An 18788-nucleotide genomic window follows, 5' to 3' on the forward strand; every position below is an offset into this window, starting at 1 on the left:
GGCTGCCTGTGCCCGGGAGGGGGGTCCCAAGCCCCTGGAGGAGCAGTGGGAGACACTAAGAGCCATGGAGCAGCTCCGCACCAGTGGCCTGGGCTGCGACCTCCAGCTCCAGGCGGGGGATGAGGTGATCCCAGGTGAGCTGGGGTCCCCAGTTGGGCTGGGGAGGGGGATGGGGCTGGGACAGTGGGGTTCCCTGGCAGGGATGCTGGGGACTGAGTGGGGAGGCTGCAGGAAGCCAGGACATGAGTTCTAAGGGGTCTGCATGGTGCAAAGAGCCCCCCTGCTGCCCCCACCACTCTTGTCCTTCCCCCTAGTTCAGCGCCTGGCCCTGAGCTGCTCCTGCGACTTCTTCCGGGCCCTCTTCACTTGCCCCATGAGGGAGGCCACCCACGACCCGGCAGGCCCCCCGGCCACCGTCCCCAGCCGAGCTGCGCCTCCTCCTCTCCTTTGCCTACACGGGGGCTGTGGCGGGACCAGGGTCTGTGGTCCGGGAGGCAGCCGAGACCTCCCTGCGCTACCAGGCCTGGGGGCTCCTCTCCCTCTGCCTGGATGTCTTCACCCATGACCTGAGCCCAGAAACTGGCCTGGATGTCCTGGCCTTTGCTGTGGCTTATGGGCTGGCCCAGGTGGGCCGCGTAGCAGAGGACTACATCTTGGCCACCTTTCCCAGTGTGGTGGCCACACCAGCCTTCCTGGATCTTCCTGCACACCTTCTCATCCGCCTCCTCCGCTCTGATGGGCTCAATGTCCTCTATGAATTGGAGACCTTGGAAGCAGCATCCCGGTGGCTCATGGCCAATGGAGATGTTGAAGAAGATCTAGCCAAGGAAGTCCTGTCGTCTGTTCGCTTTGCCCTCATGTCTGGCCTGGAGCTGAAGAAGGTCCCATCAGTGACTGCAGGGGTTGCTGACCCAAAGATCCTCCGTGAGCTCATCATAGCAAGTTTGGCCCCCATGGCCCAGCTGCCATGCCGAGTGCGCTCCTTGCAAGAGGTGCTGGTGGTTTGTGGTGGAGACAAAGTGACAGCCAACCTGGCTGCCCGGAAGCCCAGCAGGCACCTCTGGTTTGCTCACCGCTACCTCAGTGCTGTGGGACTGGTGAAGCAGGTGGAGTGGCGGCCACTGGGACACTTCCCTGACGGCCCACGCTTCCGCCACGCTGTAGCTGTGGTGGGCAACATCCTCTATGTCCTGGGTGGAAAGCGCTACTATGGGGTGCATGACACCCTGGCCAGTGTCTACAGGTGAGAGCTAAAGAGGACCTAGAGGTGCCACCTGGTACTTGGACATTGTGGGATTTGAGGAAGTGCTGGTGGAGCTAGAGCTGCCCCATGGAGCCAAGGCATGATGGGGTTGCAGCTGACCAGGTGGCCCAAAGGCTTTCTGGGAGTGGTTGACTGTAGGACTGAGGGTCCCACTCTGAGAGTTACCTGGGCATTTGGGGGGGTAGGGCAGGGAGGCTCCCACCTTGAGGTGCCTCAGAGCATTAGGGGTTTGGTATCACCCAGAGGGAGGCAGGAAGGGACAATTGTATGGTGCCCATGGTACTGCCAGCCACATGGCCACCACCAGCCGGCCCCCCGAGGTGATCCCAGGTGAGCTGGGGTCCCCAGTTGGGCTGGGGAGGGGGATGGGGCTGGGACAGTGGGGTTCCCTGGCAGGGATGCTGGGGACTGAGTGGGGAGGCTTGAGGAAGCCAGGACATGAGGTCTAAGGGGTCTGCATGGTGCAAAGAGCCCCCCTGCTGCCCCCACCACTCTTGTCCTTCCCCCTAGTTCAGCGCCTGGCCCTGAGCTGCTCCTGCGACTTCTTCCGGGCCCTCTTCACTTGCCCCATGAGGGAGGCCACCCACGACCCGGCAGCCCCCCTGGCCACCAAGCTGTCCCCAGCCGAGCTGCGCCTCCTCCTCTCCTTTGCCTACACGGGGGCTGTGGCAGGACCATGGTCTGTGGTCCTGGAGGCAGCCGAGACCTCCCTGCGCTACCAGGCCTGGGGGCTCCTCTCCCTCTGCCTGGATGTCTTCACCCATGACCTGAGCCCAGAAACTGGCCTGGATGTCCTGGCCTTTGCTGTGGCTTATGGGCTGGCCCAGGTGGGCCGCGTAGCAGAGGACTACATCTTGGCCACCTTTCCCAGTGTGGTGGCCACACCAGCCTTCCTGGATCTTCCTGCACACCTTCTCATCCGCCTCCTCCGCTCTGATGGGCTCAATGTCCTCTATGAATTGGAGACCTTGGAAGCAGCATCCCGGTGGCTCATGGCCAATGGAGATGTTGAAGAAGATCTAGCCAAGGAAGTCCTGTCGTCTGTTCGCTTTGCCCTCATGTCTGGCCTGGAGCTGAAGAAGGTCCCATCAGTGACTGCAGGGGTTGCTGACCCAAAGATCCTCCGTGAGCTCATCATAGCAAGTTTGGCCCCCATGGCCCAGCTGCCATGCCGAGTGCGCTCCTTGCAAGAGGTGCTGGTGGTTTGTGGTGGAGACAAAGTGACAGCCAACCTGGCTGCCCGGAAGCCCAGCAGGCACCTCTGGTTTGCTCACCGCTACCTCAGTGCTGTGGGACTGGTGAAGCAGGTGGAGTGGCGGCCACTGGGACACTTCCCTGACGGCCCACGCTTCCGCCACGCTGTAGCTGTGGTGGGCAACATCCTCTATGTCCTGGGTGGAAAGCGCTACTATGGGGTGCATGACACCCTGGCCAGTGTCTACAGGTGAGAGCTAAAGAGGACCTAGAGGTGCCACCTGGTACTTGGACATTGTGGGATTTGAGGAAGTGCTGGTGGAGCTAGAGCTGCCCCATGGAGCCAAGGCATGATGGGGTTGCAGCTGACCAGGTGGCCCAAAGGCTTTCTGGGAGTGGTTGACTGTAGGACTGAGGGTCCCACTCTGAGAGTTACCTGGGCATTTGGGGGGGTAGGGCAGGGAGGCTCCCACCTTGAGGTGCCTCAGAGCATTAGGGGTTTGGTATCACCCAGAGGGAGGCAGGAAGGGACAATTGTATGGTGCCCATGGTACTGCCAGCCACATGGCCACCACCAGCTGGCCACTAGACACAGTTACACCAGTGACTCTGCCAGGACACGTGTACACAGATCAGCAGGTGGCACTGGGTCAGCTCCATGACCAGAACCCCGGGGAGCAGTGTCTCTGCTCATGCGACCCTGATTTTTGCAAGGCCACTGTGAACACAGGGGAGTTCAGGTGTGTGTGCCACACCTTCTGCAACATGTGAGAGCTGGTTAACCTCACATCTTCATGGTGCTCGGCCATCAGAGGTGTCCACCTTGCTCTGCAGCTGTCCTGGGTTATCTCATGGTTAGATAAAGGCGACTCAATCAAACGTGAGATACTAAAAGTAACGTTAAATAAATGCAATCTAGAAAAATCACAACACAGGTTTTTAGAAGGGATCTTCAGGGCTGTGTGACCTGAACTGGGCTGTTCCTGAAATGATTGATCTGCTTTTAGCTCATGGTGAATTTTCATTTCTCCCGTTTGGTTGAGTTGCCCTTTTCTCACAGTTAATTTTTGGTTTCTCCCAAGTCAGTGGTGTGGAAGTGTCTGGCAGGGGCTGGTCTGGCAGAGATGTGTTTGTGCCAGGCAGCTGGTGGTGGGCACCTGTCCTGGACCTGCAGGAGGGGATATTCCCATACAAGAGGACTATATGGCTCTAAGGCATTATGGGGATGGCCAGTTGTAGGTGGGTTGTTGCCCTCAGGGGTGCCAACCTCACCTCATGACGTGGTAGGTAACGGGCTTTTGCTGCCCTTCCCGCTCAACCCAGGTACCAGCCCATGGAGGACTCCTGGGAGCGCCTGCCCAGCATGACCTGCGGGCGGAGCTACTTTGCTGCGGTGGCACTCGGGGATGTCATCTATGCCCTGGGGGGCAGCTCAGGGGAGCTCTACTGCACAGACACTGTGGAGTGCTATGACCTGGCCAAGGACACCTGGAGGTGAGACAGCTTTACGTGGACACCTGCTTTCCTCTGCCCTAGCAGCCTCTTGCACTGGCCAGTGGGGGTCTTTGGGTCACTGAGCCTCCAACAGAGAATGTTCCCACAGTGTCCTGTGGGAGAGGTCTACTGGGTGTGTAGCAACCATGTCCCTTGGGAGACACTGGGTGTTGGCCAGTGTTGCCAGCTGGGTGGTGAATAAACTTTTGGCCAGCAGTATGGTAGGAATAATTTAAACATCTTCCCACTACATTCATTGGGCACTGGCTGATACTGTCCATCGAGAGAGTCCACTGTGGGTTGACCAGTGGTGTCTTTCTGAGGCTACAGAGTGTTGAATGGTGCTGCTCCTTAGCCATCCGTTCTGTGTTGACGGATGCTGCCCACCGGGGCTCGTTACATGTTGGGCACCATTGCCAGCCGAGCAGTCACTGGAGCCTCTGCTCACTGGGGAACTCCTGGGCATGGACTCACCACATGGGGCACCCCTGCTTAACCTGCCCTTCCCGCCCTCCTTCTCTCCTTGCTCAGGAGGTGCCAGCCCCTGCCCATGGCTCTGTGTGGGCACGCAGCATGTGCCCTGGATGGTGCCATCTACGTGTCAGGGGGATGTGATGAGGCGGGTCAGTGCCAGGCGTCCTTGCTGCGCTATGCCCGGGGGGTCCCTGCCACAGCCTTGGCCCCCATGAACGGCCAGCGAGCAGGTCACGTCATGCAGGAGGCAGGTGGGCAGCTCTACGTGGCCGGGGGGCTGTGCCAGCGGGTTGGGCAGACTGGCTACAAGGACCAGCTGGCCTTTGAGGTCTACAGCCCCAAGCTGAACAGCTGGGTCCTCCTCAGCCCCCTGCCCCATGCCCATGTAGTTGGGGGTGCAGCGGTGCTGGGGGGGGAGCTGCTGGTCCTGGGAGGCTACAGCCACGAGACCTACAGGGACACCCACTTGATTCACGCCTACCAGCCGGGCACTCGGCGCTGGATCACCCGGGGCACCTTGCCCCATCCCTACACTGACCTCCAAGCCTGTGTCCTCACTCTACCCACTGCCTTACGTGACCCAAACTACCCTGAGGACCCCTCAAGATCACCTGACACCCCCAATAAGACTTAGAGGGACTAAAAGCTCTGCAGCCCATACTGGGATCTCCAGGTAGCACCCATGGGCACCTCTATGGGATGAAACTGCCTCCAGCTCCCTCCCCCAGAACAAGTTCCTCCTGTGGTTTCCAGCAACCCCGCTGCCTCCAGAGTACATACCTTGGACTGTGGAGACCTTGTGGGACACAAGGACTCCCCACACTGCAGCCCTGCACTCCCCTGCCCTGAGCCCTTCACAGGGAGCTGGGGACTCCTCAACCACGTCACATGGGTTAAATAAAAGTGGCTTCTGAACTGCCCATCTGGGTCTTGTTTTCTGCTGGGGAACCCAGACAACCAGCTGCATCTTGGAGCAGGAGAGCAGGAGACCAACAGCCTGAGTGTCCTGGGTGGATGGCGGTCAGGACTAGGATGGCCTGGATTCCTGGGCCCCCTGGGGAGCAGTGGGTGGAGGGCACAGAGACTCTGAGTGCTGGTGTTCACTGGGCATGGGGGAGGGTGTGTGTGCATCTTGGAGTTGATTGAATCATCTTGGGATGCATGGGGGATCCTGAGGAAATAGAAGAGTCCTGGGGGTGCCAGGGGCTTGGGACAGATGGCAAGGAAGGCAGGGAGCACTGGGGGTTCCTGGGGGCTTTGAGGTTTTGAGGTGGTTCTGGGAGGTCTTGGCTTTCCTGAGTGACCAGGGGTGTTTGCTGTGTGGAGTCAGGGGGAGAATCCTAGGGAGGACTTGCAAGCAGAGGGGGAGGTAATGGGGATACTGGGACATATTGGGGTACCAGTGGACCCTTTGGGGAGGACATTGAGGGTCTTGGGATATGTGGGGGAGGTGTGTTGCAGGTCATGGCTTATGGTGTCACTGGCATCTTCCTGGGGCCATCCTCTGAGGGGATCTGAGGTCTCTTGGGTTGTTGGAATAATCTCTAGAGTTGTTTAGAGGGATTGAGGTTCAAATCTGTGGTCTCTGGGACTGTTTGTGTTGCCCCAGGAAAGAGGGAGAGAGTGTGGTGGGTCAGAGTCAGCACCAACAGACAGCTTGCTGACATATGCAGAGCCTGCATGTCCAGAGGTGCATGAGCACACATGAGCATGAGCAGCAGACACCCCAGCTGGCCAAGGGCAAGGACGCCTACCCTTCTGTGGACCCACTAATGAATGTGGCAGAGGCCAGCTGACCCACAGTGGATGGATGACACACTTGGGACAGTTAGAACTGGAACAGTGTTGGACTGCAAAAGTGATTCATCCAGTCTAGTGCTGCAGCCTGTTATTTGACCCCTGCCAGTGACAACTTCTGTCTCCTCACACCTCCCATAATGTTTGGGTGACTTCTGCACAGGTGGCCACAAAGTTTGGCCAGCCCCTGGACATTTTGTGCCACTGCAATCCTTTACAAGTCACATCCATCACCCACTGAAGCCGCTTGCCCTCCTCCCCATTTCCAGCCACCCCATGATGGGTCACAGGGGGGTCACGTGCAGAGACATGGACATTTACTGTTTCTGAAGTTCTCAGGTGACAGTGGGACATGCAGTGGGATGCTTTTCCATGTGATTCAATCCCACAGTGTGAATCCCCTGTTTGGGACAGAAGTTAGGAAGCTGGGTATAAGTGGACTTTTCTTCTCTCTCTTCAGCTTTCCAGGTACTGAAGACAATTCTGTCCTTCGCTGTACCCTGCCGGGACTATAGGAGGTCCAATGAAATGAATCCAGCACCCATTTGAAGTTCAGGCAAAGAGAGTATTTATTGTGTGATGAACAGCCTGGCACCAAGTTGGTAGTTGAGTGCATCACTACGTGTATCATGTGAACAAAAGCAGCTGGGGCACAAAGTGAGCTCCATGTTCCACAAGCACCCTGGAAACAGGCAGTGTCAGTCCCAAACTGTCACTGACCAGCCCAGGAAACCTTCTCCCCCCCCAGCAAGTAAAGTAATTAGTGCTGATCTAGAAAGCTCAGGGTGTGGGAGAGTAACATGAGGGGAAGGAGCTGGACGGCTTCCCCCAGGCAAGCAGATCTTTCCTCACTAAACCATGAAGCAGAAACCTCCACCTCTTTCTCTGAACACTCAGAAGCATTTACAAGGTGTTGCCAGCATATTTCACTCTGACATCACCAATGGCCTTGACACCCCTGTCCAGGCTGTACACAGAAGGGGTTCTCAGGGAGCTGAGGTCAGTGACCACCAGGTTCCTGGAGAAAGACTTGAATGAAGTGTTGAGATGTTTGTGGTGGATCCACAGCTCCTTTGTTGTGCAGAAGGAGGAACTTGCAGGAGGACTATGCTGTATTCCCAGGTCTTTAATCGTGCAATACGTAACCTCAGGGCACAACTCTACTTCCTTGATGGTACAGAACGTGGGGCGCTGGAGAGGGCTTTGGAAGCTGCTGAGATGCATGGCAGGGCTTCCTTTCGACTTCCTCCACCTCAGCAGAGGATGCTGCATCTCTTGGCCCTCCAGGAACTTGCGCCAGGAGGGCCATCCCACCAGACACATCCACACCAGCCAGCCTGCTAGAGCCAGCACAGTCAGGACCAGGAAAATCAAGGCGGCCAGGTAGAGCACCCAGTGCAACAGACAGCAATGCCTCAGCACCCACTGTCCCCACTGTGGAGCCTCCCCACCTGCCCGCGAGCGCAGCACAGGTATGGCCAGTTCTGGGGTAGAACATGGGCAGAGGGCCAGAGGTGCAGGTTGGGTGGTCTCCAGGGGAGCTAGTGGTGTTGGGGCAGGAGTGGAAAGCATGGTAGTGGAGACCATTGAAGTGAGTGATGTCAGAGAAGGATCTGAAGACCTGACACTGGAAGAGGCCTCTGGCACACCAGTAGAAGACACTGCTGTGGAGGTGGGGGAAAATGCGCCAGTGGACACCATGAGATTGGTATAGGTGCTGGTAGTGTTGGTGGTAAGGGTGGTCTGGGGAGAGCTGCTGGTGCTGGGAGATCTGGTACTCATAGTGGTTGGCGGTGAGGTGGTGGAAATGAGGGTGGTGGGTCTGTGTGGGATGCTGGCAGGAGCAGCAGTGACACTGGTGGCAGTGGCTGGGGGCTTTGAAGCTGTGATGGTGGGACTGTTTGGAGCAGGAGTGGCAGTGCTGGGAGCTCTGGTGCTTGCAGCTGTTGCAGGCAAAGTGCTTGGGACGAGGGTGGAGCTGCAAGGGGTACTAAGAGGAGGTCTTGTGTTAGCAAGGGGAGGCGGGGTATGGGGCACGGTACTGTGCTCTTTGGGGATGGGTGGATGTGGGGGGAGGAAGGTGGTTATGGGAGCTTTCTCCATCTTTTCTTCCCCAAAATCATAATCATAGTCTTCGTCCTCATCTGTGTCCCCCACATTGCCGCAGTTGGGCTTGAAGTGGATGATGGGCTTCTGCCAGTGCTCAGGGGGGCTGTAGCACAGCACCTTCTCAGGGGCAACCTCCACCTTTGACATCTCCAGGCCCCGCTCTGGCTGGTAGACACTGCCCTCGTTCTGCTGGATCCAGGTCCTCAGGTAGCGCAGGTCGCAGTCGCAGTGCCAGAGGTTCTCGGTGAGGAAGACATAGGCAAAGAGGTGCCCTTCAGGGAAGAAGCTGGTGGGCAGGGTCTGCAGGCAGGTCCCTGAGAGCCAGAGGGTCTCTAGCTTCTGCAGATCCTGCAGCAGCTCCCTGGGGAGCTCCTCCAGGAGGTTGTCTGAGAGGTCCAAGTCCTTGAGTGCCCTCAGCCCTGCAAAGGCCTCCCCGGGCAGCGTCCGCAGCTGGTTCCCCTGCAGGTCCAGGTCCTGCAGCCGCGGCACCGCATGGAAAGCCCCTGGGGGCAGCTCTGCCAGGCTGTTGTGGGCCAGGGCCAGGCGGGTGAGCTCAGGCAGGCCCTGCAGGGTGGGCAGGGTCTCCAGCGCGTTGTGGGAGAGCAGCAGCTCCTTCAGGGAGGGCAGCAGGGGCCCGGTGTGCAGAGCCACCAGCCCGTTGTGGGACAGGTCGAGGTCCTGCAGCTGGGCGAGGGGCAGGAAGGCGGCGGTGGAGAGAGAGCCCAGGCGGTTGGCGCTGAGCAGCAGGATGCCCGTGTCTGCGGGCAGCCCCGGGGGCACCGCGCTGAGATCCTGTCCCGTGCAGTTCACCTCCAGCAGGTCCTTGGCCTCGTTCATCTCCGAGGGGCAAGGCTGAGCAGGGTGGGCAGCGTTGGCCGGGGACAGCAGAGCTAGGAGGAGGAGGAGAAGCAGGAGCAGGGCAGGGATCTGCATGGCCTGGAGGGGAGAGTCAGAGGAGTGTGCTGGGCAGGAACACACCTACACATCACCTTTCATCCTGCATGAGCAGCATTGACAACACGCCCTGTCAGACCCTCTGAGCCCTCAGAGCCCTGCAGCTCCTCCCTGAGAGATGAGCCCCACACCTCTTGCCAGCACCCACCCCTCATCTCGTCCTTGGAGGGCAGCATGTTCAGCAAGGAGCCACTATCTCTGCCCTGCTCATCTCACCCTCCTCTGTGGGAGGCAGAATCTGCTTCACACTGGAGTGGCCTGGCTGCCCTCCCCACCACAAAGGCAGCAGCTCCGTGGTGCTGCTGTTCCTGCACATCCCCCAGCCCAGTCCAGGCCATTGTGGACTGGAAGAGGCTCCCTCAATATCCCCAACACCAGCCGAGCCCTTTGCTCAGGTTCACATGAACCATGTGAAAGAGCTTCCCAAGCACAGACATGGTGTGTCCAGCCCCCGATGGCCACTGCTTCTCTGGACTCAGCATTGGACCTTCCAGTGCTGGCTCTCTGGCCACTTTGGGTCCCTCCATCAGGGCCTGTCCAGGTCTCTATCAGCAGGCACAGCCGGGGGAAGGGAGCTGTGGCTTCCTGAGCCACCAAACCCAGCTCCTGACCCTCAGCACAGCCCTCGGCTGCCCCACCACCCTCCCCTGGGAAAAGGCTCAACCAGAGACCAGCTCCATAACTTGCCTCTGTGCAGTGAAGGAGAACAGCTGCATCCAGGAGGAGCCTTTGCCCCCTCAGCTACCCCCTGAGCTACACCTTTTTATATCCTTGGAAGAGGGTCCCTTGCACAAGCCTCTGCCCCTTCCCCTGCCCCAAGGCAGCTCTTTCTCAGCACCCTCTGGGCTTCAACCCTGGAGGCACCTCAACCTGGGGGCCACAGCCCAGCTGGCATACCAGTGAGGAGCAGCTTCTGCACATTACCTTAGCTTGTTGTCTGTGGTGTAGACAAGGGATCCTTTCTTTCTGGCTTGCCAAGAAAAACAGGAATGGCTCTTCTGGAGAGCTGAGGGAGCTTTACCATCTGTGGGAGCAGCCGCAGTGCAGACCGGGGAAGGAGATAGAGGCAGAGGAAGGAGCTCGGTTTTGCAGTTCCTCCTGCTGCCTGTTCCTGAAGCCAAGCTGTCTCCACTTCCCTGCCCTGCAGGTCACTGTGGAGCATTTGGACTATAAGGCTGGAGGGTCACCCAAAAGCTGCAAGGGGAGGTGCTGCAAAGGTACTGGTTTTCTACTGGTTGTCCATTCTGTGGATCGTGGAGCGACAAATCCAGCCAGCAGAGAAGCACCCACCAGCCTCTCACCCATTTCCTCTGTAGATGGGAGAGAGAACTGGAAAAGCAAAAGTGAGAAAAAATAACCCCTGTGGGTCGAGATAAAGACAGTTTAATAAGTGAAGGGAAGAGAGAGGGGGAAAAAAATGAAGCAGAAATGTTCACTCAGCATCTCCCACCAGCAGATCAATGCCCAGTCCTGGAGCAACAGAACCTTGGAAACACTTCCCCCCCTTGCTTATTGCTGAGGATGACTCTGCCTGGTGTGGGTTATCCCCTTGTGCCACTGGGGTCACCTGCCCCTCTGTGTCCACTCCCATGCTCACTCCAAACCCCAGCCCACAAAAATGATCCGAGGGCTGGAGCAGCTTTCACGAGGACAGACTGAGGGAGTTGGGGTGTTCAGCCTGGAGAAGAGAAGGCTCCAGGGAGACCTCGGAGCACCTTCCAGTGCCTGAAGGGGCTCCAGGAAAGCTGGGGAGGGACTGTTTACAAGGCCTTGTAGTGAGAGGACAAGGAGTAATGGTTTTAAACTAAAAGAGGAGAGATTTAGGTTAAAGATCAGGAGGAAATTCTTTGGTGTGAGGGTGGTGGGACAGTGGAACAGGCTGCTCAGAGAAGCTGTGGAAGCTCCATTGGACTCCAAAACAGTCCATGGACTTTTTTCAGAAGTGCCTTCAAGTTCACACAGGGTAAAAAGAGGTGGAGACAACACATTAGACACAGACATTTGGTGCTAAAACACACAGACAAATCCCGTGGAAGTAACTTTATTCTGTACATTTCAGAAGTAATCCCTGTTGCAGGAGCATTTTTTCCGTTGAAGTATTGTCCAACAGGTAGAGAGTGAGGATGAAAGGTGACAGTCATGAGTAGCAACTGGGGAAACTGACCATTGGACCTGTTGGAGTGAGTCCAGACGAAGCCACAAAGATGCTCAGAGGACTTGAGAACCTCTGCTATGGGGACAGGCTGAGAGAGTTGGGGTTGTTCAGCCTGGGGAAGAAGAGGCTCCAAAGTGACCTTACTGAGGCCTTTCTGTACTTAAAAGGAGACTGTAAGAAAGATGGGACAGATTTTTTAGCTGTGCCTGTTGTGAGAAGACAAGGGATGATGATTTTAAACTAAAAGAAGGGAGATTTAGACTAGATATAAGGAAGAAATATTTTAATGAGGTTGGTGAGACACTGGCACAGGTTGGCGAAAGAGGTGGTACAAGCCCCATCCCTGGAAACACTGAAGTTCAGGCCAGATGGGGCTCTGAGCAACCCAATCTGGCTGAAGATGTAACTGCTCACTGCAGGGGGTTGGACTAGGTGGCCTTCAAAGACCTCTTCCAACTCAAATTCTTCCTCTCAAAGGGGGTACAGCACCAGGACAGAATCCAGAGAAGTAACAAGTTCTCCACTCTTGGAGAGCCTACACAGTTCAGCTGAACAAGGTGCAAAGACACCTACACCAGCTCTGAGGTTAGCCCTGCTGTGAGCAGGTGGCTGCAACAGAAAACTCCACAAATTCCTTTCAACATAAATCCTTCCTAGAGTCTGAACTCCTGAGATTCCCTAAAAACGCCTTTTCTTACTCCCTCCACTTCATCAGGGCCACATTTTGAGCCATGTCCCAGGACCCAGCCAGACCCAAGGGTAGACTCTTACTCCTTCAAATGACACGAGTGGAAACGTGAAGATGGGAATCTCCTCATCAACACTGAAAAACGCCACCCGTCCCTCTTCATAATCCAGAGAGACCCGGATCTGCTTGGGAGTCTGGATTTCAGGGAGAAGGGTGCGATTCGGGGCCGTGAGAGCTTGGAATTGCCCTGCCCACTGCCCCACTGCCCAGATGCCCTCCTCTGGTTTAAACTCAATTTCTCCCTTCCTCTTCACATCTTCTCTGGAGACCCCCACGGTCCATCCTCCTCCATCCAGAGCCTCCACCTCCCAGCAGTGCCTGCCCGAGGTGAAGCCCTGGCAGCCCAGGACGCAGCGCCAGGGGTTGAAGCGCTGGGGGAGGTCGGGGACGTCCTGCCGCGTGTCCTTGCGCCTCACGCTTTTGCAGTCGTCAGACAGGACCAGGTCACAGTGGGCTGTGTCTGGATCCAGGACCACCTTCACTGCAGGAGAGATGGAGTCACACTTCAGGGAACAACTCACCCTAGGGGAGATTTTTGCTGGGGCTGAATAGGGGAGAATAAAAAGGGCACAAGCAATGGCTGGCAGGCTTGGAGAGGAGGAGACTGAGGGGACACCTCACCAGTGTTTATAAATACATCAAGGGCAAGTGTGAGGACGACAGAGGCAGGTTCTTCTCAGTGATGTCCAATGATAGGACAAGGGGCAATGGGTGCAAACTGGAGCACAGGAGGTTCCATGTAATTGTGAGGAAAAACTTCTTTCCTGTGAGGGTAGCAGAGCCCTGGGATAGGCTGCACAGAGGGGGTGTGGAATCTCCTTCTCTGGAGACTTTCCAAACCTGTCTGGATGCTTTCCTGTGTGATCTACTCTAGGGGATCCTGCTCTAGCAGGGGTTGGACTGGATGATCTTTCGATGATCTTTCTTTCCAACCCAATTCTGTGATTCTCCAATGGGAAGGAACAGAAAACAAAGCACAGAGATTACACTGAGCAGAGAGGGAGAGGGTATCAGCAGACCTTCAGGCTAAAAAAGTCCCCATGTCTCTAAAACATGGCCAGCACTGCCCACTGAGGACCAGGACTCTCCAGATTTCCCTGAAATAGGGACATGCACGAAAACGAACAGGGGGTTGGGGTGTTACAGTTCCTGCTGTGAAGAGAGGGTAAGCAGAAGGATCTCTGTCCCAACAGCACCACTGCAGGAGGGGGAACCACCAGGAAGGAAGATTAAAGCAGAGATGATTCAGCACCCTAAAAGAACAAACTTTAATTACCTTCTTCTATAGGCACTGCATATCTTCTCCATGCTTTAAAAAAAACCAAGAGAGGTAATTTTAAAACAAATGAGAGGTAATCTGAGCAGACTTGTACTGTCTCAGCTCGGGTTAAGAATGTGCCAGGGGAGTGAAACATTGTCTGAAATGTGGCTCTATTTGTGCAAGTCACTTCACAGCTTCATTGTCTGGCTTTGTGAAAGGGCTCCAGCCATTTCCCACAAATGCAATCCTGCCTGTCCTTGATTCAGACCTATATTTATGGTTTGCTTGTACTTTGAAAACTGAAAGCATTTTCTTCTAAATATAGGATTACAGGGAACAGTTTAAAAACACAAAGAGAGCAAAGGAAAAGGACATTTCTGAAATGAGCTCAGTATTTGCTACCTCTTCCTTTCCCAGAAGGAAAATGGAAACCAGGGCATACGTGCAAAACCCAGATGAGAAAACGGCCCAACTGAGAAGTCTCCCACGTAGGAAGAATGATACTCACCAAGTTCTCCAACTTGCTTTTCTGAAAAACAAGATAAATCAGCACAAATGCTTGTTGGGATATTGATTTGGATATAACCTCTCCCATAATGTGTAGGTGGGTTCCTGCCAGGGCTTGGCCATGCAAAGCACCCTCCTATCACCAGCTCTGCAGGGGGTGGTGCAGGTTGTCCTGCTCAATTCTGGGGCAGGAAAAGGTCCCTGGCAGGTCCCTCACCTTCAAGGGGACCCGTTACACAGCACTCCTGTCAAACCATGGTGCAACAGTGGGTGCTCAGGGCACTCTGCCCCTGCCTGACCTGCCCAGCCCCAGACACCATCTTCAATGCTTGGATTCCCAAATTCCCCCTCTCCCATTCCCCCCACCCCTCAACCACTATTTGGTTCACTTCACACTTTAAAAGTAAACAAACCCAAACAAAACACACTACCACCCCACATAGGCTCTGTAAAAAGATCCTTTGTAAGGGAGAGAAGGTGACTCACCAATTTCTGCATCACGATCCCCTGAACAACAGAGAGAGCCATGAGTTAGGATCTGACACAGTCCCTTCCATGGGCACAGGGGGAGGGGCTGGGGTGCAGGGGCACTGATTTATTCTCTGGTTCCAAGGATGCAGATTGCTGGGGAACTAAACGTCAGCTCACTGCACTGGCACCAATTTAGCAAGAGCTCATGTTGAACAGCCAAAGGACTATTGCTTGGCAACTCCATGAGCTGCAAGTAAATGAAGAAAGAGAGACAACTATGTGCCCTCCTCAAGAGTTTGGTTGTGTAGGGTTTTTTTAAGATTCCTAGTAATCAAACAATCTACATTTTTTATAAGAAAATTCTCAACAGCTTAAGTTTCCATAATCTTCCCCTAACAAACAATAAATATTCAGTACTATTTCACTAAGATTAAAATAAGAGTATTAAAAAGCATTGACAGCCACTCAGGGAAAAATTCTAATGACTTTTCAGATTCAATTTTCATATTATTAAGGGGTCATGGGAGGGGGAAGTAAAGAATTTTCCTATAAAGAACATTCAGATGGAACGAGAGGATGAATAAAAAAGTCTGAACATTTCCACAGAGGATTCCACAGGGAAGATGGGGAGCAGGACTTACGTAGTGCTGCCTCCTGCATCACTGAAAAGCAAAACCAGAGGAGAACATCAACAACAAAGCCAAGCCCTTTTCCACTGACACAGTTCTTGGGGTGAGCAGGAGGCTAAAAATTGCTCATGATGGAAAAGCTTCTGTCCAAAGGCTCCTCAAGACCTTTCTTCTCAAGACTTTTGGAGCTCTTGCCCACCCTCCCTGAAGTCACCCTGGGCAGAGGCCAGAGCTGTGTTGCTGGAAGCCTGGGTGAGGTGAAGGGGCAGGGTTGCAGCAGCAAGGAAAGTTTGTGGGGTGAAATTTCACCCTCCCTGCTGCCTGACCATCCTGCCCCCATGTTTTTGTTAGTGACAAGACAAAGCTGAGGACCCTGCAAAATGAAATGTGCTACCCTGATGTTTCCTCCAGCTTTGGGAAGAATCTTGAGAGCCCAAAAAGATGGCAAAGTTCACTGTTGGTGCAACATCTGTTCACTCTTTCTTTGGTTCTGCAATTACTTTCCTTAAAATTACAACATCATTGAATAATGTCATCACTTCATCATTTCAAAATTAGACACATTTCCCTCTCCCACATCCCCCAGAAATGTGCCCCACAAATTCCTCCACTTGAGAGAATTCTTCAATTTTCGGAAAATGGAAAGCAAAGCTTACCTATTTTTTTCTCCTGCTTTCCTGTGAACGGAAGAAAGAAATGTAAATAATTAAAAAAATCATCCCTTCCAAAGAGCATTGATAAAGTCCCAACAGGAGCTACAGCCCTTACAAGGCAGAAGGGCTGGTGAGGCTGGAGGTTCTGCAGTGACACCACGACCCACCCACCCCATCTCCTTTTGGCAAGACACAGAGGATTCCAGTTTCCTTTATCCCTCTGTGTTATTTACCCGCAGGGGGGGGTCTTGCCCCAGGAAAGGAAGCCCTGTCGGGCCTTCCAAACATGCCAGGGTTGCTTCACAAATGATTGCTCCATTTCTATGGGCAGAATCCACCCTCACCTGGGGCAGGGGAGCTGGAGGTGTATTGATCCCGCTGCCTTCTGCCAACTTCTAGGTGGAGAAACAACCTTCCTGTTCTCTTCCAAAAATAAATCCCAGGGTCTTTAAGCTCCCACTGCACGTGTGTCACACACCACAACAAGGCTCCAAGACCATCCTGGCATTTCCCAAACCCACCTGTCCTTCAAAACCAGAAGCAGCTGAATGGGACAGCCCCCCCAGCCCCTCCCCAGGCACAGCACCAGCAGGATACCTTTAATTTTCAGGAGATGAACAGTGACAAAAAGAAGAGTGACCACAGCAACCAGGACAGTGCCCAGGGCAGTTATCCAAGGTTGGGCTTTCAGGAAAAAGGGATCTGAAAAAGAAAATCCCCGAAGGAGGGTCAGGCTGCTCCCCCAGCAGCCATGGCAAGTAGATTGTTTCTATTTTACACAAGGTCATCCCAAGTGGGTCTGAATCCCACTGAGGATGAAAATCAGCTCCTGTCTGGTGCTCAGCTCCCCACCGTGGCACAGCACGCGTGCCCCCCGGCCCCTGGGGGGGTTACAGTATTTGCTTGGCTCTGTGGAGCTGGCAAAGAGGCCCAACTTTGTTGGTCAGATTGGATGCTGCTGAGACTCATTTCTGGTCTTAACCCCTGCTGGGCTGTGGAACTGCCAGCAGACAGGGTGGTACCTAGTTTTAGGAGGCCATTTGGTGATTGCTGGGGTGGGGACCCCTAGGAGAGGGGAAACAGCACCTCAACATGAGGAGAAACTTCTTTCCTGTGAGGATGACAGAGCCCTGGGACAGGCTGCCCAGAGAGACTGTGGAGTCTCCTTCTCTGGAGACTTTCAAGTCCCATCTGGACACGTTCCTGTGTGATCTGCCCTGGGTGTTCCTGCTGCAGCAGGGGGGTTGGACTCGATGGTCTTCAGAGGTCCCTTCCAGCCCCTCTGATTCTATGATTCTATGACAGGGTCCCCAGCCAATGCGGTGTCTTGACCCCGGTAGAATAAGGAATGAATGACCACAGGTCAGACCTGACCTAGCCTATAAAGAGTTCCCCACCAGGAAGTTGGCTGGGTTTTCCCTTGGAGTAGCAGGTCTGCCAGGGAGCTGACCCCTTAGGTTGGGATTCCACATGGGGAAACTTCTCAGGATGGGGTGACCTCATAAAAAAAAGCTTAGGAATTCTTACGTAGTTGTGGTGCAGTGTATTAATCTTCCCAACAACACCTGAATCTCTGCTATTATTTTTGATTTATCAGAGGGCTAAACAGTGTTGCTTGGAATAAATATTCATTCTTAGTCAGTTCCCCTGTGGTTTTGAGAGCCTCTGTCACAGTCACAAACTGAACAAAAATATGACCAGGTCACTGGTCTGGGACTGATGACATTTTGTCTGCATCCATCGTGGGGATTTTTTTATGAGACAATGGATTTCTAATTGACTTATTTCTAGTTAAATCATGTTTACTTTGCTTTGGAGAAAAATAATACTGTATTTCATCAGGTAATACAGGATCAGAATCAGGGAAACACACACATCAACAACACTCCAGTGCAGAGCAGCATCACCAGGAGAAAGGTACAGGTCTCCCCCAGGGAAAAAAAAATCTCCCTAATTTGTTCATTCTCAAAGTAAAACAGCAACAGGATGCAGCTGAAAAGCAGGGAATACTGCAGCCCAGTTTGGTGTCTGATTAGTCCAGCTCACTGTTGCATCTCTGCTCTGACACTCCCTGCCCCAAATTGTCTAGTAAAAACAGAGCTTTTCTGAGTGACAAGGAAAAACAAAAACATATTCATGTTATGCAGATGCTAATACAATTACTTATTTCTCATCCCAAAGCAGCAGAACAGGATTCCATGGCAGGTGAGACTGAGGGCACAGATTGGTTTCTCTTTCTTTTATTGCTTGGTTCCAGTGTTATGACCTTACTTAACCCAGAGTCTACAGAAACTCGGGGAGAAACATGATGAAATTCAACAAGGGGAAGTGTAGAGTTTTGCATTTGGGGAAGAACAACACCATGTCCCAGTACAGGTTGGGGGCTGAACTGCTGGAGAGTAGTGTAGGTGAAAGAGACCTGGGGGTCCTGGTAGACAGGAGGATGACCATGAGCCAGCAATGTGCCCTTGTGGCCAAGAAGGCCAATGGCATCCTGGGGTGCATTAGAAAGGGTGTGGTTAGTAGGTCAAGAGAGGTTCTCCTCCCCCTCTATTCTGCCTTGGTGAGGCCACATCTGGAATATTGTGTCCAGTTCTGGGCCCCTCAGTTCAAGAAGGACAGGGAACTGCTCGAAAGAGTCCAGCACAGAGCTACAAAGATGATTAAGGGAGTGGAACATCTCCCTTATGAGGAAAGGCTGAGGGAGCTGGGTCTCTTTAGCTTGGAGAAAAGGAGATTGAGGGGTGACCTCATCAATGTTTACAAATATGTAAGGGGTGAGTGTCAGGGGGATGGAGTTAGGCTTTTCTCAGTGATTACCAGTGATAGGACAAGGGGTAATGTGTGTAAATTGGAGCATAGGAGGTTCAAGGTGAATATCTGGAAAAATTTTTTTACTGTGACAGTGACAGAGCCCTGGAACAGGCTGCCCAGGGAGGTTGTGGAGTCTCCCTCACTGGAGACATTCAAAACCCACCTGGATGAGTTCCTGTGTGATGTACTCTAGGTGACCCTGCTCTGGCAGGGGGGGGTTGGACTAGATGATCTTTCGAGATCCCTTCCAACCCCTAGGATTCT

General features: G+C 54.1%; 3 protein-coding genes across 3 annotated transcripts in view; 1 reads left to right on the top strand and 2 right to left on the bottom strand.

Annotated features, from left to right (window-relative positions):
* Positions 1-1557: 1557 nt before the first annotated feature.
* Positions 1558-5060, top strand: KLHL33 (kelch-like family member 33). The gene is made up of 4 exons (XM_010007284.1): positions 1558-1594; positions 1775-2708; positions 3782-3952; positions 4484-5060. Exons 1-4 carry the CDS (start codon positions 1558-1560, stop codon positions 5058-5060), a joined length of 1719 nt encoding a protein of 572 aa, XP_010005586.1.
* A 2066-nt stretch (positions 5061-7126) lies between these two features.
* On the bottom strand, positions 7127-9265 carry GP1BA (glycoprotein Ib (platelet), alpha polypeptide). Its single transcript, XM_010007267.1, has one exon. It carries the CDS (start codon positions 9263-9265, stop codon positions 7127-7129), a length of 2139 nt encoding a protein of 712 aa, XP_010005569.1.
* A 2887-nt stretch (positions 9266-12152) lies between these two features.
* LOC104397333 (butyrophilin subfamily 1 member A1-like) overlaps positions 12153-18788 on the bottom strand; it is a gene marked incomplete at its 5' end in the record, with an annotated part of 20544 nt that continues 13908 nt past the window's right edge. The window contains 7 exon segments of the mRNA XM_010007285.1: positions 12153-12670; positions 13466-13498; positions 13959-13979; positions 14444-14464; positions 15070-15090; positions 15714-15734; positions 16308-16412. Of these exon segments, the coding sequence (XP_010005587.1) occupies positions 12153-12670; positions 13466-13498; positions 13959-13979; positions 14444-14464; positions 15070-15090; positions 15714-15734; positions 16308-16412 (740 nt within the window).

The sequence above is a fragment of the Chaetura pelagica genome, unplaced genomic scaffold (assembly GCF_000747805.2).
Source record: "Chaetura pelagica isolate M959 unplaced genomic scaffold, ChaPel_1.0 scaffold441, whole genome shotgun sequence".
NCBI lineage: Eukaryota > Metazoa > Chordata > Aves > Apodiformes > Apodidae > Chaetura > Chaetura pelagica.

What these genes read in the sequence shown, in the direction of transcription:
- KLHL33 (XM_010007284.1), top strand. Translation starts at nt 1,558, where the DNA reads ATGGCCACCACCAGCCGGCCCCCCGAGGTGATCCCAG. An exon ending in ACCCTGGCCAGTGTCTACAG is followed by an intron (nt 2,709 to 3,781) that starts GTGAGAGCTAAA and finishes CGCTCAACCCAG; the next exon opens with GTACCAGCCCATGGAGGACT. An exon ending in CTGGCCAAGGACACCTGGAG is followed by an intron (nt 3,953 to 4,483) that starts GTGAGACAGCTT and finishes CTCCTTGCTCAG; the next exon opens with GAGGTGCCAGCCCCTGCCCA.
- GP1BA (XM_010007267.1), bottom strand. Translation starts at nt 9,265, where the DNA reads ATGCAGATCCCTGCCCTGCTCCTGCTTCTCCTCCTCCTCCTAGCTCTG.